Here is a 26,364-nt window from a genome sequence, read left to right as displayed (position 1 = left end):
ATAAAATAATATTCTTTCTCATTTCCGCATGAGCGTCACATAAAACACATTTTCTGTCAATGTCATTTTTTAAACTTCACTAAAAAAAGATCTTACAGGCTAAAAACGATGGATGACTCTGAAAGAAACTTCTTTAACTGTATTTACCAAAAAAAAAGTCGAAATGATTAGCACAACAAGCTAAGGATACGACGTCCTATCAGAGGCGTCGCTCTCCGCTGTCGTCATCACCGCAGCGACACGCACGCGCTCTACTCTCTTGTTCTCTTCCCGGTGTTAGCAAGCAGCGGCTAGCCTCCTGTCCGTTCGTCGCCTCTTTTGCTTGTTTAAATTTTAATCCCTTCACGTTCGAATGGCCGCCGCCGGCATTCAGAGCCGAAAGAGGCTCCTGAAAGACGAAGACATGACCAAGGTGGAGTTCGAGACCAGCGAGGAAGTGGACGTCACCCCCACGTTCGACACCATGGGCCTGCGGGAGGACCTGCTTCGCGGCATATACGCTTACGGTAGGCCGGGGATTCGCGCGGCCTCCGGAAAGACCGCGCCAGCGCGACTAAATGCCAACTAGACCGATTCCTTGGCCCTTTTTTTAAGGTTCGACGTGAACATTGAGTCCACGTTGGCTGGTGAAAAGCCACTTAATCGTCTTTGTGAAAAGGCAAAGTTTACATTCCGTGCGTACTTATTAGCATTACTAGCAACTTGTGCTAAAACCCCGCGGATGGACGCTGCTCACTAAATCTAGAGGGGGAAAAAAATTAAATTGCCCGCGTTTGTATATATAAGTAGAACATTAGATAAGGGATTAAAGGAAAATAGCGCAAACTCTATATTATCCGAATCGCTGAATATGTCGATGCCCCATTTTTAGCCTAGCTGGACTTGTCCTGACATCATTCCATACCAACATGAAATGTAATGCTCCATTCTTTCTGTATTTATTTTTGAAGCCTCTCAGGGACATCTATTCACAAATAGGCACTTTTAGCACTTTATAGGTGACTACATTATCTAAATAAACTTTGTTTTTCTGCCCCGAAAGACCCAAGATGATACCTGTTTATGATCATTTAAGAATACGTAAATATTAGCAATTATCATTGTATTCTTTCCATTTCTGAGCTGCTTATCCTCACGAGGGTTGTGTGCTGGAGCCAATCCCACCTAACTATGGGCTGTAAACGGGCTTACACCCTGAATTGGTCGCCTGCCTGTCAATCGCAGCACTATAATATACCGTAATTTTCGGACTATAAACCGCTACTTTTTTCCCTCATTTTGAATACAGCGGCTTATAGTCCAGTGCGGTCTATTTGCTGATTTATTTGGGTCAATAGGTAGCACTTTATTTGACAGCAGCGACATAAGACTGCCACGCGACTGTCATAAATATGATATGTCACTATCATAGGCATTAATGAATGCTTATGGCAGATGTACTTAAGTGTCCATCAGCAAATTATGTCACTAACTCCATTTAACTCAGATCATCTACTTCTATTTAAAAGTGAGATAATTTGCCGGATGACACAAAATGACAACGGTCATAAGCATTCAATAATACTCATGGCAGTGTCATGTCATAATTCTGATTGTCTAATAACAGTCTTATGGCTCCACTGTCAAATAAAGTGTTACCAAATACCATAACTAGCAATTAATGAAACAACTGAAACAGTAACTGAAGACTCAATTAGCACAGAACATGGATTTTGATTGTTATTTACATCTATAGGTTTGCAATGCATGCTAGGAGGCATGTTGGACAACACGAGTGTTGACAGCAGGTGGCAGCAGAGGTTGACCGTCTCCCCCAAGGGAGCAATGATGGCCAAATGAAGCTTCTTGAAGCAATGAACCACTTGGCTGCAAAGCTTCACGGTGGTTCATCACGGTGGTTCATTTGATCTTTATGAAAGTCTTATGATGCCGCTATCAAATTAAGTGTTACAGGTTTATATCTTTTGGCGTAAATATCCCATAATATAATGAGAGCTGTGGCTTATAGTCCAGTGCGACTCATCTATGTGCAAATGGCGTTTTCTTGTCAAATTTGGTAGGTTGCGGATTCTAGTCAGGTGCGCCTTATAGTGCGAAAATTACGGTAATTATCATTTTTTTATTTGATTTTTATCATTGTATTTTTTATGAGATTATTTTGGGGGAAATTATATATTAATAAACTATGAATATAAACAAAATTAATAAAGTAAATTCATACTGCTCACGTCCCCAAGTGACACTCTAAAGTTCATTTTTAAAAATTCATAATATTTAACTCACTCCATGCCATTGTTGATGATTAAAGTCCAATTCATTAAAAGCGGGAAGACCGGCTCAGAATGCTCGTGTTTTAGTGCCATTGAAGGGACGAGTAAACGTCGGTTCATTGGCTCCTCCCAGTCCAAATGGATCGGACGTCTAGCGTCGTCAATGGCGAGCAATGATTTGAAACAACATATTTTTGAATAAATGAATATTTATTTGGCTGTGAAGGAAGCTGACCTTCTAGCCAGACCGCCTGAATCCGGCCAACCGAACCGCCAGGCCCGCACTGGCGGAGCTCCCAACGACCCGGGCCGGCGAGACTGCGACAATCTGACCAGAAGGCCAAACTGCGCGTTCACCTTAGTCTTAACCCTTTGTACTGACTTCATTTTGAAAGGTTTAGAGAAGGCTCACCTAGAACAAGTTGACAATTTATTCAGGTCGACAGCGATCGAACAGCAAGGCGAAACAGACTCAGGCAAGGTCACCCTATCAAATGTCGACAAAAGGTTCCTGAGAAAAATGTCAACGCTTAGTTAAACATTCAGTTTTTTGAAGGCTCTCACAGGGCGGGCCATGGGCAGGAAGAAGGGTGTGTTTGGGATTATTGTCTGTTTGTGGATTGGACAGGAGGATTCGGGAGTTACTGTTGTCAGGGCAACGAGGGTTGTGGATTTTGCCACCTCAGCGTCAATGTGGCTCTTGGAGTCGTATCAGTCATGTTATCCATTGGATATCGGGCGTTCTCCGGTGTTCCTTGTGTTGAGATAGGGCGTCCCACCATTTGTTCTGGACTGTCCGGGAGAACTGATGGTAGGTGGTGCAGATGTGGGCTTGTCAGCGTTAATCTTGCTCATGAAGCACACGTTGGGCTTTCGTGATAAGAAGGCGTCATGTATCTCTTATGCCTTATATCAAATGTATTCTGCTTGTTTTCCTTAAACTATGGTATAAGTGCTACATTATTTAGTTTATATTGGGTGTGTTAGAGTAATACAAGCAGTCAAACAGTAAATATGAGAAACAATGCTATTCCCTGATTGATTATATGAAGTGTGTTAGAATACTGCAAACAGTTAGACGCTGCTTATGACAAAAAGGTACTCTCCCCTTCAGCTGGCTCATTTGTACGCTTGCTTTTTGCGCCGGCCCGTTTCAGGCTTCGAGAAGCCGTCGGCCATCCAGCAGCGAGCCATCAAGCAGATCATCAAAGGCAGAGACGTCATCGCTCAGTAAAGACCACCCGCCCGCTGTCTTTTCTCGGCCCAGCTCGGGGTCATTGACCTCCTTTTGCTTTCAGGTCCCAGTCAGGAACGGGAAAGACGGCCACCTTCTGCGTGTCGGTGCTGCAGTGTCTCGACATCCAGGTTGGACCCCGAGCAGACAAAGCTGCTTTCTTTTAGCTATATTTGACACTGTGTGTTTGCTGCACAGATAAGGGAGACCCAGGCCCTGATCCTGGCGCCCACCAGGGAGTTGGCCGGACAGATCCAGAAGGTAAGCCCGAAACCCGTCGTTGCCCAGTCCAGTCCTTGATCGCCTCGTGTCGCCGTACTAAAGGTGCTGTTGGCACTCGGTGACTACATGAACGTTCAGTGCCACGCGTGCATCGGCGGGACCAACGTGGGGGAGGACATCAGGAAGTTGGACTTTGGCCAACACGTTGTGTCGGGAACCCCCGGCAGAGTCTTTGGTGAGTGGTTGCTACCAAAATCTTCTATTAGAATAGTGTCGACGTTAGCTCACTGGCTTCCATTGACGGCGCTAGATATCCAATTCATTTGGACTGCATTGGACTTCGACTGTCGCCATTCCAAAACCATTCATTTTTGTAGGCATTTACAGTTTACTTACTGTTGGTTTTGAATCACTTTGGGGGACATTCTTGAGTCACTTCCTTTTCAGTAACCTAAAATGAACATAAATTGACCTGTAAATGCCCCAAAATCACCAGAAAGGGAACTGAAATCGATTGAAGTTAACCAGAAATGCCCTAAAATCAACAGGAAGTGACCCAAAAGTGACCCCAAATTAACAGTGGCCTGAAATCAACTGGAAGTTATCCGGAAAACCCTAAAATCAACAGGAAGTGACCCGAAAATGCCCCAGAATGAACAAGAGCTGACCTGGAAATGTCCCAGAATTAATAGGAAGTGACCTGGAAATGCCCCAAAAATCAACAGGAAGTGACCCGGAAATGCCCCAAAAATTGAAAGGAAGTGACCCGGAAATGCCCCAAAAATTGAAAGGAAGTGACCCGGAAATGCCCCAAAAATCGAAAGGCGGTGACTAGAGCTGGGAATCTTTGGGCACCTAACGATTCGATTACGATTACGATTCAGAGGCTCCGATTCGATTATAAAACGATTATTGATGCACCCCCCTCCTTTTTTATTTTTTATTATTATTTTTTTTATATATAAAATAAAGTTTTGTACATTAGTTCCAAAATTGTTCAAAAATACTCTCAGGCTAAACCAAACTACTATTTCAGTATCAAGTTAACATATAGCAGTAAACAAATATACAAAAATAACATTAAATAAAAAAACTCCAGTCCCCATTCTGTATCAGCAGCTTTAAACTACATTCAATTAATTTAATGTTGTGAATCAACCGTTAAAGTTGTTAAAATTGCTCCCGTTATTCCATTATTTCCCTTTTGTCTACTTTTGACATGTGAAAGTTTTAAAACTATTTTAAAGATAGATTCAAGTCAATATTTTACCGATTTAGGAGTATTTTAGATAAAAAGTTAATTAGGTTTGCTTGGAAGGTTCGCTACAACAGCATTGCAGGGAAGTGTACTGCTTTAAGATGGCGGCCGTTTACTAACGCCCGCATCTAGCTTTTTGCAGGTGTGCTGCTACCGCTACCGAGTCTACAATCCATCTAGTCCTATATAAATGATATCTACCGTAACATTATGTAGCTTAGCTGTACTTGTAGCAGATTTTCGGCAGCAGGCAGGTATGTTGTTGTGTTTTTTTATCTCGTGGCATGAGTTGAGCTACAGCCGTGAGTTGAGCGTTGGCATTACCCGAGGGGCCGGTTAATGAGAAGCATAATGTTTAGCTACTCCCGCTCCGTTCCGTCCCGAAGCCCGTGCGGCGCGCTGAGTGTGTTGTACTTCCGCTTTACTTGGCATATTTCAATAATCGGAATTTGGATGTTTGTGAATCGTTCTCGAATCTTCCACGGCAGAATCGCGAATAATCTAAGAATCGGAAATTTTGCACACCTCTAGCGGTGACCCGGAAATGCCCCAAAAATCGAAGGGCGGTGACCCGGAAATGCCCCAAAAATCGAAGGGCGGTGACCCGGAAATGCCCCAAACATTGAAGGGCGGCGACCCGGAAACGAAGTGACCTGGGAATTCCCCAAAATGTACAGGAAGTCACCCGGGAATGCCCCGAGATGAACAGGAGGTGACCCGCCAATATCACAGAATCAACTGGAAGTGACCTGGGAATTCCCCAAAAATCGAATGGAAGGGACCCGGAAACGCCCCAAAAATCGACGGGCGGTGACCCGGAAACGCCCCAAACGTCGACGGGCGGTGACCCGGAAACGCCCCAAACGTCGACGGGCGGTGACCCGGAAACGCCCCAAACGTCGACGGGCGGTGACCCGGAAACGCCCCAAACGTCGACGGGCGGTGACCCGGAAACGCCCCAAAAGTCGACGGGCGGTGACCCGGAAACGCCCCAAAATGTACAGGAACCCATCCGGGAATGCCCCGAGACAAACAGGTGACCCGCTAATATCCCAGAATCAACAGGAAGTAACCCGGAAATGCCCCAAAAATTGAAAGGCGGTGACCCGGAAATGCACCAAAAATCGACGGGCGGTGACCCGGAAACGCCCCAAAAATCGACAGGAAGTGACCTGGAAACGCACCAAAATGTAGAGGAACCCACCCGGGAATGCCCCGAGACAAACAGGAGGTGACCCGCCAATATCACAGAATCAACTGGAAGTGACCTGGAAATGCCCCAAAAATCGAATGGAAGTGACCCGGAAATGCCCCAAAAATTTAAAGGCGGCGACCTGGAATTGCCCCAAAAATCGAAGGTCGGTGACCCGGAAATGCCCTTAAAATCGAAAGGCGGTGACCCGGAAATTCCCCAAAATGAGCAGGAAGTGACTCGGGGAATGCCCCAAAGCAATTCATTCCCTGGCATTAGCTTCCACTGACAGCCATAGACTTCCAATCAGTTTAAGTTCATTCATCACTTCCGGTCCATTTTACAGGTGGCTTACTGTTGAATTTGAGTCCCTTCCTTTTCAGTAACGCAAACAACGGGAAGTGACCTGTACATACTCAGAGGTGCTTACCCCTACTTTCTTTCATTCTTGTTTTGCGCAGACATGATCCGACGCAGGAGTCTGCGCACGCGCGCCATTAAAATGCTGGTCCTGGACGAGGCTGACGAGATGCTCAACAAAGGTGAGCGCGGCGCCGCGCCGACGCCGCCCCTCCCGCGCCCTACTCGGGCTGACCCCTGCCACCTCTTTGACCTCAGGGTTCAAAGAGCAGATCTACGACGTGTACCGCTACCTGCCTCCCGCCACGCAGGTGGTCCTCATCAGCGCCACGCTGCCTCACGAGATCCTGGAGATGACCAACAAGTTCATGACCGACCCCATCCGGATCCTGGTCAAGCGGTGCGTCCGTTTTCTCTCCGCTTCTTCCGTCGGAAAGCAGAGGACGAGTCACGGAACGAGTGTCTTTTGTCTTTTCTAGTGATGAGTTGACCTTGGAGGGAATCAAGCAGTTCTTTGTGGCGGTGGAGCGCGAAGAGTGGAAGTTCGACACCTTGTGCGACCTTTACGACACGCTCACCATCACGCAGGCCGTCATCTTCTGCAACACCAAGCGCAAGGTAGGGTGTGACAATATGTCGCGATACTTTGTATCCCAAAAAGTTATCCAAATGCTCCTGCTAAGAATCGAAACAGTGGAGGTGGGGGGCAACAGGATGCTAACATAATCTTCTACTAGAAAAGGGTTTGTGTTAGCTCATTGGCTGCCATTGACGGCTCTAAACGTCCAATCCATTTTGACTGGCAGGGTCAATGTTTGATTGGACGTCAGGCGCTGTCAATGGCATTGAAAAAGCATTGACAGCCAGTCTTCCGGGTTTGGGGGCCATTTATAGGTTACTGCTAGGGCTGTCAAACGGTTACAATTTTTAATCGAGTTAATTACAGCTTAAAAATTAATTAATCGTATTTAATCGCAATTCACACCATCTCTAAGATATGCCATATTTTTCTGTAAATTATTGTTGGAATGGAAAGATGAGACACAAGACGGATTTATACATTCAACATCTAGGTACATAAGTACTCTATTTGTTTGTTATAACAATAAATCAACAAGATGGCATTAACATTCTCTTAAAGTGCCTGTGACACGAAAAAGCATGTTTATTTCATAATACACGCGGTATTTTATGATCCTGAATGATATGGACCGCTTGGATGTGTGTGGAGGCGATCGCTATATTTATTTAGTTTTTTGAATCCCGCGCCAGGAAAATGAGTGACTTCCGGCTTCGGTCTTGCATTGAGGAGGAGGGCGCTGTGACGTGTACGGTAGAAGACGTCCTTTTCACTATACAGCGTACTGTTGTGTATGGGGACGAATGATTCAGCTGATTTTGCGGATTAATACGTTTATTTTTCGCATCGCGCCAGCCAAACGGCTGCAGAAAAATCATTCTGTATGAGGGAGATATTTACTGTGGGACCATTGGACTTACGAGGAAGTGAGTAAACATCTTGTTTTGTATTATGTCAAATACGAATACAGCGATTACAAAGTAAACACTACAAACTTCCTTTAAATGAAGGACTACTTACGTTTGATCATTGATAGGCATGTAAAAAGCTGTCCTAATGGTCATTAGCAGCAGCCCGTTAGCTGCACAACAACTCCAGCCACCCTCCTCCGGGGAACGAACTGTAAATTGCTCTCCGCCGGGCGGTTTGCCGATCCGCGACGACAGTAGACAACCGGGTCGTCATGTCAAATAATCCAGGATAGTTATGTGTGATTTTCCGCTTCGAAGACTTTGAAACATCACTCGGTTCGGGTTAGCATGTCGGCTAGCTGTCACGCCTTCTGGTTTGTTTACATTCTCCGAAGCCGGGGAAGGGAAATGACATATGTCCGATTTAGGTGTCATAAAATATAGTTCGGGAGGTGCGACAGTAAAGGTGAAGTCGACAGTTTTGACCATTATGGAGTAATTTTGCCATGTCGTCCTGAATAAATGCATTTTTATTATTTCATATTCCATTCAGCACAAGACTGTTATTTGTCATGACCATGCCATTTATTTAGCAATTGGGGAAAATACTTGGATAAAAAGAATAGCCTGTAAAAATATTGAAGTAAAGAGACAGAAACAATGACATTTTGCTGCTCTCTTCGTCGCGTTTTCCTCGTTCTGAATAGTTCTCCCTCGACGGGCTGACTGGTCCTTCTCAAGCCATTTATTTAGCTATTGGGGAAAAATACTTGGATAAAAAGAATATCCTGTAAAAATATTGGAGTAGAGAGACTGAAACAATGACATTTGGCGGCTTTCTTCCTTGCGTTTTCCTCGTTCTGAATAATTCCCCCTCAATGGGCTGAATAGTAAAATCGATGAGACCAGTCTACCGCTGACGTCATCCACCTGTTGGGGACGCTAAAGCCCTATAATGGTAGGCGTGGCTAACTGGCAGATTAAAAGGCTAATTTCTCGTCATCTGCGCTTTGCTAAATTGTTGTATATAGTCGAATCGTCTCAAAATATGATTCTAATTCACATAATAATGCCATTTAAGACTTTTTTTTCTCGTGTCGTATGCTCTTTAAAGCGATCCATGGATAGAAAGACTTGTAGTTCTTAAAAGATAAATCTTAGTACAAGTTATAGAAATTTTATATTAAAACCCCTCTTAATGTTTTCGTTTTATTAAAATTTGTAAAATTTTCAATCAAAAAATCAACTAGTAGCTCGCCATTGTTGATGATGTTGTTGATGTCAATAATTACACCTTGCTCACTCATTGTGTTGAAACGCATAAAATCATTTGGGCTCACGCGCCAGCAGAGGGTGCCAAACACCGAAAAACAAGTAACAAGCGGACATTACACTGCTGTCATTTTAATCTGTTTGAGCGGGGCATGTGCGTTAATTGCGTCAAATATTTTAACGTGATTAATTAAAAACATAATTACCGCCTGTTAACGCGATAATTTTGGCCGCCCTAGTTACTACCTTTTCATTTGGGGACATTCCTGAGTCACTTCTTGTTCAATAACTCCAAAGTCGACGGGAAGTGAGCTGGAAACGGGCCACGTCGACTGGGAAGTGAGCCGGAAACGGGCCACGATGTCAGCAGGAAGTGAGCTGGAGTCGACCGGTAAGTGAGCTGGAAATTCCCCCGAAGTGAGCCAAAATTGCCCCTGAAGTCGACCAGGAAGTGAGCCGGAAATTCCCCCTAAGTGAGCTGTACATACCCCCGAAGTCGACGAGAAGTCAGCTGGAAATTCACCCGAAGTGAGCCGAAAATGCCCCTGAAGTCGACCGGGAAGTGAGCCGGAAACGGGCCACGATGTCAGTGGGAAGTGAGCTGGAGTCGACCGGGAAGTGAGCCGGAAATGCCCCTGAAGTCGACCCGGAAGTGAGCCGGAAATACCCACGACGTCGACGGGAAGTGAGCCGGAAATGCCCCTGTAGTCGACTGGTGAGCTGGAGTCAACAGTGAAGTGAGCCCAAAATTCCCTGGAAGTGAGCCGGAAACAGGCCACGATGTCGACTGAGAGGTGAGCTGGAAAACTGGGCCACCACGTCAAACGGGAAGTGAGTCGGAAAACGGGGCCACGACGAAGACTGGGAAGTTAGCCGGAAATTCCCCCAAAGTGAGCTGGAAATGCCCCTGAAGTCAACCGGGAAGTTAGTTGGAAAACGGGACCACGACAAAGACTGGGAAGTGAGCCGGAAATACCCCAAAGTCGACCCGGAAGTGAGCCAGAAATACCCACGACGTCGACGGGAAGTGAGCCGGAAATGCCCCTGTAGTCGACTGGTGAGCTGGAGTCAACAGTGAAGTGAGCCCAAAATTCCCTGGAAGTGAGCCGGAAAAAGGCCACGATGTCGACTGAGAGGTGAGCTGGAAAACTGGGCCACCACGTCAACCGGGAAGTGAGTCGGAAAACGGGGCCACGACGAAGACTGGGAAGTTAGCCGGAAATTCCCCCAAAGTGAGCTGGAAATGCCCCTGAAGTCGACCGGGAAGTTAGTTGGATAAAGGGGCCTCGACATTGACCAGGAAGTGAGCCGGAGAATGGGGCCACGACAAAGACTGGGAAGTGAGCTGGAGTCAATGGGGAAGTGAGCCGGAAATTCCCCCGAAGTGCGCCAGAAATATTGACTAAGTCGACTGGGAAGTGAGCCTGCAATGCACCCGAAGTCGACTAGGAAGTTGAGCCAGAAAACGGGCCACGACATCGACATTAGAGCTGGGAATCTTTGGGCACCGAACGATTCAATTACAATTACGATTCAGAGGCTCCGATTCGATTAGAAAACGATTATTGATGCACCCCCCTCCTTTATTTATTTATTTTTTAATTTTTTTTTAAAGTTTGTACATTAATTCCAAAATTGTTCAAAAATACTCTCAGGCTAAACCAAACTACTATTTCAGTATCAAGTTAGCATATAGCAGTAAACAAATATACAAAAATAACATTAAATTAAAAAAAAACTCCCGTCCCCATTCTGAATCAGCAGCTTTAAACTACATTCAATTAATTTAATATTGTGAATCAACCGTTAAAGTTGTTAAAATTGCTCCCGTTATTCCATAATTTTGCTTTTGTCTACTTTCCAACATGTGAAAGTTGTAAAACTATTTTAAAGATAGATTCAAGTCAATATTTTACCCATTTAGGAGTATTTTAGATAAAAAGTTAATTAGGTTTGCTTGGAAGGTTCGCTACAACAGCCTTGCAGGGAAGTGTACTGCTTTAAGATGGCGGCCGTTTACCAACGCCCGCATCTAGCTTTTTGTAGATGTGCTGCTAACGCTACCGGATCTATAATGCATCTAGTCCTATATAAATGATATCTATCGTAACATTATGTGGCTGTACTCTGTAGCAGCTTTTCGGCAGCAGTCAGGTATGTTGTTGTTTTTTTTTTATCTCGTGGCATGAGTTGAGCTAGAGCCGCGAGTTGAGCATTGGCATTACCCGAGGGGCCGGGTAATGAGAAGCATGATGTTTAGCTACTCTCGCTCCGTTCCTCATTGCGTCCCGAAGACCGTGCGGCGCTTTACTTGGCATATTTCAATAATCGGCATTTGGATGTTTGTGAATCGTTCTCGAATCTTCCACGGCCGAATTGCGAATAATCTAAGAATCGGATATTTTGCACACCTCTATTGATAATTGTGGTATCGCCATATCGTGACATCATTATCGTGAACCTTGTATCGCAAATCGTATCATTTCGTGAGCTACCCAGAGGTTCCCGCCCCTAGCGCAAGGTGGGCGGGAACGCGCCCCACGCTGACGCTGCCTCTTGCCTTCAGGTGGACTGGCTGACGGAGAAAATGCGCGAGGCCAACTTCACCGTCTCGTCCATGCACGGGGACATGCCGCAGAAGGAACGCGAATCCATCATGAAGGAGTTCCGCTCCGGAGCCAGGTAGGAACCAAGGTACGCCCGATTGCAAAAGAGCCGATGACAACGCGGCCCGCGTTCGCGCGCAGTCGCGTGCTGATCTCCACAGACGTGTGGGCGCGCGGTCTGGACGTTCCCCAGGTCTCTCTGATCATCAACTACGACCTGCCCAACAACAGAGAGTTGTACATCCACAGGTAGGCCCGCCCTTTGTCATCCGCGCCTCGCCTACCGCTGACCGTTCTTCCCCCGACAGGATCGGCCGCTCGGGTCGCTACGGCCGCAAAGGCGTGGCCATCAACTTCGTCAAGAACGACGACATCAGGATCCTGCGGGATATCGAGCAGTACTACTCCACGCAGATCGACGAGATGCCCATGAACGGTAAACGCCGGCCGGCGGTTTTGACGGTTTTCAAAACCGCCGGTCGGTGACGTCTGCTCTTTCTCTTCCGCAGTTGCCGATTTAATCTGAGGCCGCTCTCCAGTGTTTCTTTGTGTAAATATAGCCCCTCGTTGTTTTTTATTGGAAGCCTTTTCGTTACCGTGGCGACACCCGACAAGACTGCGGCCACGTTGTCCGTTTGACCACGCGTTTATTTCACAATAAAAGTTCATCAAACAAGATTTTGGTGGAAAACCATCAGGGTTATTTGTGACTTTGTTTCAAAAGATACAAAAATATTTGCTAGCATGCTATAACAGAGGGGGTTTTCTCCGAGGTAAGAGGACGGGTCTTAGCGGCGCAGGAACCAGATCTCGTTGCGTCGGCGCGGGACGCCCGGGTTCTCGTAGACTGCCACCATGTAGATGTCGGAGCGCAGGCTCTGGGCCGCCGCCGGGCCCAGGAGCTCCCGCAGGAGGCCCGCGTGGCGCGTCACCGTCTCCTCCGTGGTGGTTCCGAAGAAGGGCCTGCCGAAAATGAGCACACGTGGATCTCAAAAAATCTTTAATCGGCAGGCGTGTGACAATTAGCGCTGCAACAATTAATCGGTTAACCAGAGTAATTAAAAAAACAAATAATTCAAATCAAATTTTGCTATTTAGAGTGACGTCATGGTTTGTTTTGAATGTGTTGCATTTAGCTGAATTCATTTGAGTGGATACACTGCCCTCTATTGGCAATAATATGCCATAACTTGGCTGAATGCAGCCGCTCAACATAGCATATGTTTTTGTTTGACCCAAGATGTTTTTCTTGTAATTACATGTACTGTAGAGAAAGCAATTTTGGAACTTTTTTGGTTTGTGGTGTGCCGTGACTCAGAAAAGGTTGAAAAACACTGAGCTAACGTATTCAAACGAAAGATTTGAGTAGCAAACTGTTGGTTCCTTTTTTTCCAACAGTGACACCTTTTTAAAACGATATGGTGGAAAAACACTCAGGTGACTTGAAGTTCCGCTCTGAGACCCCCAATTTGGCCAAACTCATTATTTTCCTAAATGCATGTGTGATACATCATTGGAAAGCTTAAAATCTCAATTTTCTGGGGGAAGAAAAATTTTGAAAAGGGCATTTAAATTTTTTTTTTTTTTTAAGAGTATGTAGCAGCAAAGGAGGTGTGAGACATCAATAGAACTGTTATGTGCCAAGATAACAAATATTAATAAAATTTAAAAAATCAATCACATTAATGAGCAATTATCGAAAATAGATCCAAAGTGTTCCGGAAACAGCCGAATGGGGCGGAGACGTCACGACAAGTGATTGACAGTCGAGGCGGAGCCAGATGCCATTGTTTTTTAACGACGAGAGTAGCGTTGGGGTTTGTTTGACCAAAACCATCACAAAAATGGTTCAAAACTGCTGTGCTATGTGGTGTACAAATAGTTATTTATCGGAATATAGTATCCATGAGTTCCTGAACGCGAAAAAAAAAGCTGGACAATGGGTAAAGTTCGTCCGTGCAAAGAGGGCTAATTTTCTAGACACAGCCTCCGGCACGCTTTTCTGTGGTGCGCATTTTCCACCTGAAAGTTTCTCTAACAATGGACGAGAAATCGGGTTTTGCTAAAAGATTGCTGCTCAAAAGAGATGCGGTGCCGACCATACAGGCGCAGCCAACGAAATGTCCCGAGATATCAAGAAAGAGGACGATGACTGGTAAAGGAGGCTAAAGCTATAAGCAAAGGAGGGGAACAGCCAAGCTCGAAATGGCCAGAGTGAGTACTCTTTTATAATAAAACGCGTTGGATACAGGACTGGACACATGTATAAATTATCCTTCGTAAAATATATCCTCTGATCCCATTCATATTTGTGTCTGTTGGCAGAGCGAAAAGCTATGATAGTGCAATAAATGCTAATTATTCTATGCAGTCACGGTGTATCAGCTTCACAAAAAGAAATGCAAAACAAATCATTGGTGTTTCCCACACGATCTGCTGCCGATGTTTCATCATGTCATTGCTCCCCTCAATGACCGTTTCATTACGCTGCATTGGCGTTGGTTTGGGCTCAAATTGGTAACCTAAAACACCGATTAAAGCTTCGTAACTCTCCTCGTCACCATTAGATGAACATTCGTTACGTCGGATTCGTCGCTGAAACTAGAAAGGAAATTGTCTGCCATCATCGCCGCCATTAAGTATTAAAGCACTGAGCCTTTTTCTTGAAGAAACACCCCTCACTGTCAATTCTGAATTCTCTTTTGTTGACAACGAGGGGTGTTTCTTCATGAGGGAGCCTGGAATATGTGCAGGACGAACACAATGCATCAGCATAAACAGCTCAAAACACCCCTAATTCTCCCCTCACTAGAAGGAATTCTATTGATGCAGACAGGCGCTGCCCCCCTAGTGGCCGGTGGCACTCTCTTCACTTGTCGTGACGTCACGCACACAATCTGCCAAATCTCGGGCGCCGGTCGTTTTAGCTTGACAATGGAGCCAAATTTCTCTCATTTTCTTGTGTGTAATTACACGAAGTGGCATGATATGAATACAAAAGGCATGCGTTTATGGATAAATGATGGAATATTAACATTTTGCCAGGGCACTACATACCCTTTAAACAACGAAACCCTATCTGGAAGTGAGAGCATGCAAGAGCAGAAATAAAGACGCCATGACTTTAACGAGATATTATTGCATGCGTACTTTGTTTCAATCCAAAAACGGGTCGCGAAGCAGAAATCGCAGACATCCAGGAGTGGTCGAGATATTCTTTGTCATATATTTACCCTTTTAAACGTTTTTGTTTGGATCGATTATCTAACATATCGGAGAAAATGTGACAGTAACAAAAAAAAAAAAATACAATTAAGTGATCAGGCATGAAAATCTCTCACCTTTCGGCGAAATTCGCCGTTTTGAAGTCAAAAAGGGCGACCTACGTGAATTGCGTAGATCCGAGGAGAAATTCTTTTTTTTGGGGGGGGGGGTCGGGAGGTTTTATTTAATTATTATTATTATTATTATCATCATGTGATTAACTTAGTACGTAAACTGAGCACTTAAGAAATCCAGTCAGCAAATCCTTCTAGATGCTTCACTGACGAGAGCCAATCATCGGGCCAAACTGCGTTCCATTATTCCAATCGCGCGCACTCTTTACGTGTACATGGAGTGCTTGGAGAGCCTTTGGTTGCATTGCAAATCCAGAGCGGGGCAGACCAAAGCGCAGCATACACACTTGCCTGTATTTGCCAGCAGATTGAATTTGGTGAGTAATGCTTTCAATCGTTTTCATATTTTGCGATATAATAAAGTTACTGCTATTCGTTGCAGCTTGCGTTGAACACTGCCAGAGCTAGCCAAATCTCCCGTGAAAAAATAGCTCCCGTTAAATTGGCGTCAAGCTCGTGTATTTAGCGGTAATATTAAGGAAGAAACGCACTGTTGAGTCAAATTAAGCGGCATGCTCTCAGATGGAGTGGGGCGCCTCGCATCGCTCCCGTCGTCCGCCAGAGACACGTTATTTTCGGCTGGGACTTGAGCTGACGACGAGTGGTGGGAATGACTCTGGCTTCTTAAAGCTTTTCAGAAATACAGGGATCCCTCGTTTTTCGCGGTTAATTGGGACCAGAACCCACCGTAATAAGTGAAAACCGCGAAGTAGCCCCCCCATTTTTTTGTGCGTGTTCAATGTATTTATTCAGATTTTACATTGGAAAAAAGATACATATATATAAGACATGTTTTTTCACTTTTTTCACCAAAGTATCATTTATAAATGGGTTTCAAGCACTTCAAAATGTAAGAATTAAGATAAGTTTTAAACATGTTACTGCCCCACCGAATTATTTTTTAAACAAGAATAAAGTTGTAAGAAAATGCTTGGCTTTATTAAATGCTTCATAGTGAGTCTACTCAAACCCTCTCAGGCTTTGTTAAACGGTGATTGACACATGTGCAAAGTTTTTCTTTTTGTATATATATTTTTGTTTGAAGCAACTTATTTGATTGAATAATAAAGACACAAATGTCCTAGCCAAAATGTGGCCCAAACGCAAAACAACATTACTTCAATGGAAAAATTTGTTTCAGTCAAGAAAAATAGTTTTCAAATGCTTTTTTTTGTCTCAAATTTATTTTTGCAATCAAAAACAATTTTTTTTGTTGAAGTGACTTTTTGGGGATTAAAAGTATATCCTGTATTTTGATTGAAGCAACTTTGTTTTTGGATTGAATAACAAAAACACAAATCTACCTCCATCGTTATTGAGAGAGAAAGAAATTAAGAAAGCTTTAAAACTAAAAGCCACCGGGGAGGCTGTTTTTTATAATTTTATTTTTTAAAATATTTATATTTCATTACATAGACATGCCTCGTAGGGAAATGAGATTGAGGGATAAAAAACGGAGTTGGATGAGGCTGCTAAAGGCAGTGGATACCTCATCAGCTGGGTGAATAGCAGACCTGGTAAGAACAAGTTTGCCAGGATAGTCGGGTATTAAATACAATTATAAACACAATTACAATGTTATTTTTCTATAAGATTTTATGTCATTGCTTTATTAATCATTAGGTGCTAGAGTTGTTAAGTATGGATAATAATGAAATAATAGTTTTGAGAAAACTGTGTGACCATCTGATGTGGTTTGTTCTCAGATGAACAAGTTGAGGAAGGAAGTTTTGATGCAGAGGTTGAAGGAAGAAAAGAGGCAGACTGACTGAGTCACAGCCAGAAAGTGTTGATGGCAGTTTTGATTTCTATTCACTGTTGCCCCCTCCCAATTAAAGTATGTCACAGTCGCAGCCAATTATTATCTAAAGCTGGTTAAAATTGAAGTTATGTTGTTTTAAGGTGTATTAAATACTTGTTCATGTGCCCCTTTTGCTCTACGAGCACCCGCCCCTCCACCGGTCTCTGCACGGCCCTGCTGAAACACAGTGTGGGTCGACAGAGCTCAATATTTTGTTGGGGTGTACAGTGTACTGGAACATATTTCCTCCACACCCTTCTCACCTTTTTAACCCCTGACCCATTTTCATGCCTGTATATAAATGCTATCTACCATTACATTATGTGGATGACGTACTTTGTAGCAGCTTTTCGGCAGCAGTCAGGTATGTTGTTGTGTTTTTTTTATCTCGTGGCGTGAGTTGAGCATGTAACGGGAAGCATGATGTTTAGCTACTCTCGCTCCGTTCCTCATTGCGTCCCGAAGACCACGCGGCACTGTACTTCCGCTTTACTTGGCATATTTCAATAATCGGAATTTGGATGTTTGTGAATCGTTCTCGAATCTTCCACGGCCGAATCGCGAATAATCTAAGAATCGGAAATTTTGCACACCTCTAATACTTACCCATTTAAACTTTTTTTTTTTTTTCATTTTTCTTTGTTTGGATCGATTATCTAACATAACGGAGAACATGCAACAGTAACAAAAAAATGCAATTAAGCCATAGTTACAAGGTAGATATCCAAGACTTTTTTACAGACGCCATTTTTTTCATTGTGACGTTATTGGTTTAAAAGTTTAGAATTATTGAGTGAATTTTTTTTTTTTTTTAACGAAATATTGGACCAATTAATGATTCTAAGCTAAAAATGAGACATTTTGAATAATAAATATAATCACATGCGTTTTATGGCTGGGTTAAAACAAAAGCGGTTGCGCGGCGTCTGTAAATGGGTTTTCAGGGTAAAACTGACCAATTAAAAATAGTTCGGGGGCTTAATGCGCCATGAATCTGCTAAGTCAGCATATAGACATATTGTTCTGTCAAACAACAGTTTTGGCTTAGAATATAGCAGTTTCTTTTAAAGAGGAGTGCAAGAGCAGAAACTGCTTTTTCAGTTTTGTCTGTTTTCCGCCATATATATTACTATTAAACAAGTAAGGCAACTAGTCATTTCATTTCAAGTAATACTAGTTCTGTGTACAGTTATATTTCTCACCCAAAGTCTGTTGCAACCTATAGGTGGCTTTTATTTTTTGTTTTTTTTCCATCATGTGGACTTTTGCTTTTTGGAGTAGAGCCAACTTCTATCAGAGTGATCATCCCGAACATACCCGGCCACCACGGTGAAGGCATCTCGATGTGCCACGATCACATCGGGGTCGCTCGGCTGCGGCGGCGACGCCTGATAGGCGGCGGGCAAGTAGAAGGCGGTCAGCACGCTCTTGTCCATTGTCTTGCCGTCTGACGACAGCGCCACAGTGCTCACCACCGGAACCGTCATGCCTAAGTGGTGACCTGCCCCAAAAAAATAAAAAAATATCATTGCTATGAAAATGTGGCGCCACACCGGATTATTTTCTCCAATCTTAAAAACGAGCAATACAGAATTTCATCGGACTTGTTGCGGAAAGACTTGGCTAAAAGCTACATTTTGCTTTACAGGTAGTCGCTGGGTTACAACGTAACCCACTTACGTGATTACGACTATCACGCCAAAGTCATCCGCCATTTTCTCTCCAGTCGTTAGATAAGCCCAAACCGTTTTGACAGTGACCATTCAAATAACAAAATGACCTGAATTTTCGCGCGATGCAGGGAATTTTTCGAATGATCCCCCAAAATTTTCCATTCGCCCTGAAACACAGGGTTTTTTGTTTTTTTTATATTCCCAAAATATATGTCGTCCTACAATTTTTGACCAAATCAATTCATCTACACATCGAAAAAATTCCAAGACTGTAAAAGCACAGTTCCTCCATACCTGTCCCATTCATTTCTAATAAGATGCCATTGACAGACAGGTATGTCCAAATTTCCCATTTATTTTCAACGACAGGTAAACATAGGTCCTTGAGATTTTTGACCATTTGCCTTGACAGCCTATTGACATTAAAGAGCATATGACACGAGAAAAAAAGTTTTAAATGGCATTATTATGTGAATTAGAATCATATTTTGAGACGATTTGACTATATACAACAATTTAGCAAAGCGCAGATGACGAGAAATTAGTCTTTTAATCTGCCGGTTAGCCACACCTACAATTATAGACCCTACCCACGTGACGTCACAACTCCTTCCTCCTGACTGGTGCCGCCCAATTGTCCGTCAACACATGTTTACCTGTTACGGCTACGTACGTTCCTCCTATTTACCACGTGTTTTTCTGCTCGTTAACATTAATAATCAAAACGGTGAAGGCGTGTGTGGCGGTCGGTTGCAATAACTGAGAAGATAGACGGAGAAGACGGAGAGACTTGAAGTTCTACCGGATTCCGAGAGACCCGGAGAGAAGAGAGCGAGATGGGCTGCTGCAAATCGACGAGAAAACTGGGCTCCAAACGATTACCACAGATTATGTAGTAGTCACTTTATATCTGGTAAAATGCATTTAATATATATTTAGAGGGTTTTGGGCTGACAACCCCAATTAAGATCATTGCTAGGCTAATCGCCGACAACATACACGTATGTATGTAGTGAGAGTGCTATCGCTAAACCATATAAACATTAAAAGCCCTAACTCCATTGACAAACGACATGAAATACATTAGACTTGACAGTGGATGTTAGCAATAACAAAAGATTTTGAATTGAAAATTTCGTAACTCACCTTTCCAAGCGCAAGATAGATTCCTGCCAAATTTTCGTGGACGAGGACCTGTTTCACCCAACCAGCAACGAAGTATTTATAAGCCTCCGAGCTCTTAAAATTTTTCAAACTTTCGTGAGAATAGGCTGATTTTGTGTGGACAAGATAGTTGTACATATCAGGGTAGCTAGCAGATGTCAGGCAAATACGGCGGAGACAGCGGGTCGAAAAACACCGATTTAGGCATCAAATATGGATCTGGCGAATGGATAAACTGAAGCTTTTCCACATAACGCCTTTTATGCAACGCATCAAGTGAGTTTACGGCATCCGAAAGCACCGGGTCTTCCATGAAATGCATTATAAATTGCTCGATTAATTGAGACCATTGATAATACAGACACAAAATGACGGACAAGGGGGCGGAACCATACAGCGAGCACGTGATTTTGTGACGTCGGTGGGTAGGGTCTATAGGGCTTTAGCGTCCCCAACAGGTGGATGATGTCAGCAGAGTCACGATTTCATCTGATTTAGTATGCAGCCCATTGAGGGGGAATTATTCAGAACGAGGAAAACGCGACGAAGAGAGCGGCAAAATGTCATTGTTTCTGTCTCTTTACTTTTTTTTCCAAGTATTTTCCCCAATTGCTAAATAAATGGCATGGTCGTGACAAATAACAGTCTTGTGCTGAATGGAATATGAAATCATAAAAATGCATTTATTCAGGATGACATGGCAAAATTACTCCATAATGGTCAAAACTGTCGACTTCACCTTTACTGTCGCACCTCCAGAACGATATTTTATGACATATATTATTTCCCTTCCCCGGCTTCGGAGAATGTAAACAAACCAGAAGGCGTGACAGCTAACCGACATGCTAACCCGAACCGAGTGATGTTTCAAAGTCTTCGAAGCGGAAAATCACACATAACTATCCTGGATTATTTGACATGACGACCCGGTTGTCGATTGTCTTTGCGGATCGGCAAACTGCCCGGCGGAGAGCAATTTACAGTTCGTTCCCCGGAGGAGGGTGGCTGGAGTTGTTGTGCAGCTAACGTGCTGCTGCTAATGAGCATTAGGAGAGCTTTTTACATGCCTATGAATGATCAAACGTAAGTAGTCCTTCATTTAAAGGAAGTTTGTAGTGTTTACTTTGTAATCGCTGTATTCGTGTTTGACATAATACAAAACAAGATGTTTACTCACTTCCTCGTAAGTCCAATGGTCCCACAGTAAATATCCACGATGAATGGGAACCTTTTGAAACTCCAAAAAGGCGCATACGCCTCTCCCTCATACAGAATGATTTTTCTGCAGCCGTTTAGCTGGCGTGATGCGAAAAATAAACGTATTAATCCGCAAAATCAGCCGCATCCTTCGTCTTATCTTTATTAAAATGACTGTTCTGCCCTTTGGCAAAAATTGGTGTAATTTAGTGCTGCAACGATAACTCGAGTATTCAATTAGAAAAAAAATATTCAAATTAAATTTTGTTGTTTCACGTATTCGTTTCATTTAAGTGGCGTTGTAATGGTTTATTTTGAAAGTGTTGGCATTTAGTTTTATTGATTAGAGTGGATACACTGCCCTACGGTCTGTCTCTTTTCACATGGCTTAATCCAACTGCTCCCTGTTAAGACCAACGGAAGTTTTTGTTTGAGCTAATGTTTTTTAATGCATTCATAATTTAGTTTATATGTATATAAAGCCGTTTTTTGTGGGAATGTGTCTGAACCATTTGTTAGAAGCATTGTAAAAAAAAAACAACATTTTATAGCATCTTAGCTAGCTGACTTTTTCGATGTAAGTTGGCCAATTGGTCTTTTATTGTACATAGATCCTCATTTTTAAAAAGAAATTTGTACCGTTTGAGGCTCAACTCCGGTATTTTTAATTTTTCATGTTCCTTATCCGATTACTTGATTATTCGAACTTACTAGTCCATCCATTGATCGAATACTAAAATGGTCCATAGCTGCAGCCCTAGTGTAATTCATAATAATGTTGACTTTTGTGATGAGCGCTTTTATTTTGGCACAGGATGTAGTACTTCCGCACGTAAATAAGAGCACATTTACACATGAACGTATTTGCGCACACAAAGAAGAGCACACACGAAGTTGGGCAGCTGAAAGAGTGAGAGGAAAGATTACAGTTTAGCTCGCTGTCTTAGCTAGGACTTAACACAATGTCTTGACGAGGACAGTATGTTGACATATAATACATAGTTTTGGATAGTTATTTTAAGATTTAGGGGGCATTTAGGGGTAGTTAAAGGGTTAATTCCGATTTACGTGGAAATTCGGGTTCCGTCGCCAGCGTGGGAACACAACTCGTTCGTGACTTGGGAAGGGTCAAGGTTAGATTAGACGGCTAGTGCCGTCAATGGCATTAAAACAGCATTCACAGCCAGTCTTCCCGGATTTAGGACGTTTATAGGTCACTTTGTGTTCAATTTCGGGCATTTCTGGGTCATTTCCTGATGGTTTTGAGGAACTTTGTATTCATTTGGGGACATTCCTGTGTCACCTCCAGTTCAGTAACTCAAAACCAACAAGAAATGACCCAAAAATGCCCTAAAAATTAACAAGAAGTGACAAAAACTCAATATATTGTAAAATGGTTTCCTGACACATGTATCGATAATTGTTGTATTATCGTGAGATAATATCGAGACCCTTGTATCGTAAGGTTGCCACCCCTCCTTCACAATATGTACTCTTCACGAGCTCATTTCCAATTGTCCTACTCAAGATGGCCGCTGTAAAGAAAAGCACTCTTGTCACCCTGAGATGATGATAGACGTTCAATTTTTTATCCAGTTTATCCCTTAGAGACATCAAAGAGTGGCATGAGTAGCTGACGGCCATCTTGGGTAGGTAGGAAACTAGATCTGGAAAAGTACATATTGTTCAGTGTCAGCACATACTTGTTGTCGCTCCCCAATACATATGACGACATTTTTAGACCAAGACTTGGAAGCTCAGCAGTGAAAAATAACATTTTTATCTGGCATTTTCAAGTCCAAAGCTGGGCTGACCTTCCGAGTTCTCCTTGCAGATGAATCTCATCAACTTCATGAAGCTCTGGGAGATGCTCTGCTCGTAAAATTCCTCGGCGTGGCGCACGCATGCCCACTTCCCCGCCGGGTAGGCGCGCTCCTCCCACATCAGCTCGCCCATCTATCAAAGAGCACGTCGGTGAGCGTCGGCCGGCCGTCGCGCGGGCGCCGACACTCGGCTCACCTTCTCCTGGCGGGAGAGCGGCGCAAAGGGGACAGGCTCCCTCTGCTGGTTGTTCCGCGTCATCTCGTGGATGGGCCCCCTCATTTCTAGCTCCGAATAAAAACAAAAAAAATGGTGAGTCAACCGATGCCTCGCTGATTGAAATGGTGATAGATCACGGGTGTGTAGTGACACTATATCAAAAAGGTGATCGATACGTTCCTGCCAAGAATCGATATATTGTTTTAAAAAGGTGTCACTGTTCACTGCAGCTAGTCTTCATCGTTTTGGGGGCATTTGTAGGTTACTTCCTGTCCATTTTAGGGCAGTTACAGGTCACTTCCCAATCATTAACAACATATTCCTGGATCACTTGCTGTTCAGTAACCCAAAATCAACAGGTTGATTTTGGGTTACCGAACAGGAAGTGACCTGTAAATGCCCCAAAAGAAAAAGCCAACATAGTCAGGCACAAGCTTACAACAGGAGAACCTCTCGTGATTTTCAAAATAAAGCATGTAGAGGAACAATTTGTATTTAATTCGCTATTGCAGGCGACTACAAAATATAAATTAGAATGTATCTTTAAATAAATAAAAAAAATCATTTGTAAGGTGTGGTGGCTTTTATTTTTGTGTGGCGGTGCACCACACTCTTTTATGTGTAAGGGAAACCCTGTTGTGACCCGGATTGCTCCAAAATCAACAGTAAGTGACCCGTAAATGCCCCCAAATCAACAGGAAGTGGCCGAAAATCAGTTTTTCCACAGTTTTGGGACATTTATAGGTCACTTCCTGTTGATTTTGAATCACTTTCTATTCATTTTGGGACATTTCCAGGTCACTTCCTGTTCAGTAACCAGAAATCAACAGGGAGTGACCGGTAAATGCCCCAAAAGAAATAGCCAACGTAGTCAGGCACAAACTTGCCACGGGAGAACCTCTCGTGATTTTCAAAATAAAGCATGTAAAGGAACAATTTGTATTTAATTCGCTATTGCAGGCGAATACAAAATATAAATTAGAATGCATCTTTAAATCTTTAAAAAAATTCATTTGTAATGTGTGGCAGCTTTTATTTTTGTGTGGCGGTGCGCCACACTTTTTTTAAGTAAGGGGAAACCCTGTTGTGACCTGGATTGCTCCTACATCAACAGGAAGTGACCCGTAAATGCCCCCAAATCAACAGGAAGTGACCGAAAATCAAGTTTTCACAGTTTTTGGGACATTTATAGGTCATAGGTTTTCACAGTTTTTGGGACATTTATAGGTCTTCACAGTTTTTGGGACATTTATAGGTCATAGGTTTTCACAGTTTTTGGGACATTTATAGGTCACTTCCTGTTGATTTTGAATCACTTTCTATTCATTTTGGGACATTTCCAGGTCACTTCCTGTTCAGTAACCCAACATCAACAGGGAGTGACCTGTAAATGCCCCAAAAGAAATAGCCAACATAGTCAGGCACAAGCTTGCAACGGGAGAACCTCTCGTGATTTTCAAAATAAACCATGTAAAGGAACAATTTGTATTTAATGCGCTATTGCAGGCGACTACAAAATATAAATTAGAATGTATCTTTAAATCTAAAAAAAAACATTTGTAAGGTGCGGTGGCTTTTATTTTTGTGTGGCGGTGCGCCACACTCTTTTATTTGTAAGGGAAACCCCGTTGTGACCCGGATTGCTCCAAAATCAACAGTAAGTGACTCGTAAATGCCCCCAAATCAACAGGAAATGAAAATCAAGTTTTCAGTTTTTGGGACATTTATAGGTCACTTCCTGTTGATTTTGAATCACTTCCTATTCATTTTGGGACATTTCCAGGTCACTTCCTGTTCAGTAACCCAAAATCATCAAGGAGCAACCCGGAATGCCCCTAAATCAACAAGAAGTGACCCGTAAACCCCACCAAAGTTTCTGAAAACCAAGTCTTCCTGGTATTTGGGCCATTTATAGGTCACTTCCTGTTCATTTTTAAACTCTTCCCGGTCAGTAACCCAACATCAACAGGAAGTGACCCGTAAATGCCTCCAAATCAACGGGAAGTGACCGAAAATCAAGTATTTACAGTTTTTGGGACATTTTCAGGTCACTTCCTGTTGATTTTGAATCACTTCCTATTCATTTGGAAACATTCCCAGGTCACTTCCTATTCAGGAACCCAAAATCAACAGGAAGTTACCTGTAAATCCCCCAAAAGGGAAAAATAAGTGATAAAAAAATCAAGTCTTTCCAGTTTTTGAGCCATTTATATGTCACTTGGTGTTCATTTTAGGGCATTTACAGGTTACTTCCTGTTGATTTTGAGTCACTTCCTATTTATTCATTTACAAGACATTCCCCGGTCACTTCCTGTTCATTCACACAAAATCAACAGGAAGTGAGCTGTAAATGTCCCCAAAACCAACAGCAAGTGATCTATAAATGCCCCAAAATCAACAGGAAGTGACCAAAAATCAATATACTGAATATTGTAGAATGATTTCCCGACCCACCTATCGATAATTGTTGTATCGCCATATCGTGAGATCGTTATCGTGAGCCTGTTATATGTATCACATGAGCTAGCCAAAGGTTCCCACCCCTAATCGCGACAGAAAAGGCCGATTAACGGCGAGAAAGGTTCAATCTTTCCTAGTTGGTGGATTGGACGTCTACCGCCGTCAATGACAGGCAGTCATCCTGAAGTTGAAAGAAGGACGAAAGAGCGTGTTGTTTTCTGACCCGCAGGCACGGAGACATGATGCGTGCGGCCCACGGCCCGCCAATGAGCGAGCAGGTTGTCCGACTGCTCCTCCCCCATTGGCTGGGCCTCGGCGTCGACGTCGGCGATGTCCTCGTCTTCGTCCAATCCCTCCAGGTCTTCCAAGGAGATCAAAGCCATGCTGCTAGCTCGCTAGCTACCTGAGCTCAAGATAACAACAGAGACCAGTGACGTCACTTCCTCGCTACAGTCGATACGACGTCGAACGCAGGCTACAAAATGACGCTAGTACGTTGCCCGATATCAAGCTATTGCTAGCCTGCTCAACGCCGCGTCGTTAGCATCATTGACACGCTTTAGCAAGACGAGGGAGGCGTCTTCGCGGGCGCGTGTTTACCTGCTGACCCGGGCGCGCGCTTGTCAAGCGAGTACACACAAGCAAGCGTCGATTCCGTCGAAGTCGTCCGTCCGTCTGCCGGAAACGGGAACTACCGCACTTCCGTTACCGGGCGCGCTTCAAAAT

General features: G+C 43.5%; 2 protein-coding genes across 3 annotated transcripts; one reads left to right on the top strand and one right to left on the bottom strand.

The window, feature by feature from the left end:
• Window positions 1–240: 240 nt before the first annotated feature.
• On the top strand, window positions 241–12,595 carry eif4a3 (eukaryotic translation initiation factor 4A3). The gene is made up of 12 exons (XM_057843744.1): window positions 241–506; window positions 3,428–3,500; window positions 3,569–3,635; window positions 3,703–3,765; window positions 3,829–3,961; window positions 6,638–6,718; window positions 6,795–6,936; window positions 7,016–7,154; window positions 11,866–11,981; window positions 12,047–12,154; window positions 12,214–12,341; window positions 12,415–12,595. The coding sequence occupies exons 1-12, from the start codon at window positions 353–355 to the stop codon at window positions 12,429–12,431; spliced, it is 1,221 nt and encodes a 406-aa protein (XP_057699727.1). The 5' UTR covers window positions 241–352; the 3' UTR covers window positions 12,432–12,595.
• Window positions 12,150–26,364, bottom strand: soul4 (heme-binding protein soul4). Of its 2 annotated transcripts, none has more exons than XM_057843747.1 (6): window positions 26,239–26,359; window positions 25,862–26,046; window positions 23,158–23,243; window positions 22,953–23,094; window positions 18,422–18,605; window positions 12,150–12,868 (listed from the first exon to the last, which is right to left on the bottom strand). In XM_057843747.1, exons 2-6 carry the CDS (start codon window positions 26,019–26,021, stop codon window positions 12,694–12,696), a joined length of 747 nt encoding a protein of 248 aa, XP_057699730.1. In that variant the 5' UTR covers window positions 26,022–26,046; window positions 26,239–26,359; the 3' UTR covers window positions 12,150–12,693. The 2 variants fall into 2 exon arrangements, with proteins under 2 accessions (XP_057699730.1, XP_057699728.1); XM_057843745.1 differs by having other exon boundaries at window positions 12,377–12,868; window positions 25,862–26,041; window positions 26,239–26,364.

Source organism: Corythoichthys intestinalis, chromosome 8 (assembly GCF_030265065.1).
Source record: "Corythoichthys intestinalis isolate RoL2023-P3 chromosome 8, ASM3026506v1, whole genome shotgun sequence".
Classification (NCBI taxonomy): domain Eukaryota; kingdom Metazoa; phylum Chordata; class Actinopteri; order Syngnathiformes; family Syngnathidae; genus Corythoichthys; species Corythoichthys intestinalis.
This window is presented reverse-complemented; position numbering and strand designations above follow the sequence as displayed.

Excerpts from the sequence above, each read along its gene's own strand:
- eif4a3 (XM_057843744.1), top strand. The coding sequence starts at position 353 with ATGGCCGCCGCCGGCATTCAGAGCCGAAAGAGGCTCCTGAAAGACGAA. Across the intron at positions 3,766-3,828 it reads TGGCCGGACAGATCCAGAAG|GTGCTGTTGGCACTCGGTGA; the intron begins GTAAGCCCGAAA and ends GCCGTACTAAAG. Across the intron at positions 3,962-6,637 it reads AACCCCCGGCAGAGTCTTTG|ACATGATCCGACGCAGGAGT; the intron begins GTGAGTGGTTGC and ends TGTTTTGCGCAG.
- soul4 (XM_057843745.1), bottom strand. The coding sequence starts at position 26,021 with ATGGCTTTGATCTCCTTGGAAGACCTGGAGGGATTGGACGAAGACGAG. Across the intron at positions 23,095-23,157 it reads CGCTCTCCCGCCAGGAGAAG|ATGGGCGAGCTGATGTGGGA; the intron begins GTGAGCCGAGTG and ends GCTCTTTGATAG. Across the intron at positions 12,869-18,421 it reads GCCTTCACCGTGGTGGCCGG|GCCCTTCTTCGGAACCACCA; the intron begins GTATGTTCGGGA and ends CATTTTCGGCAG.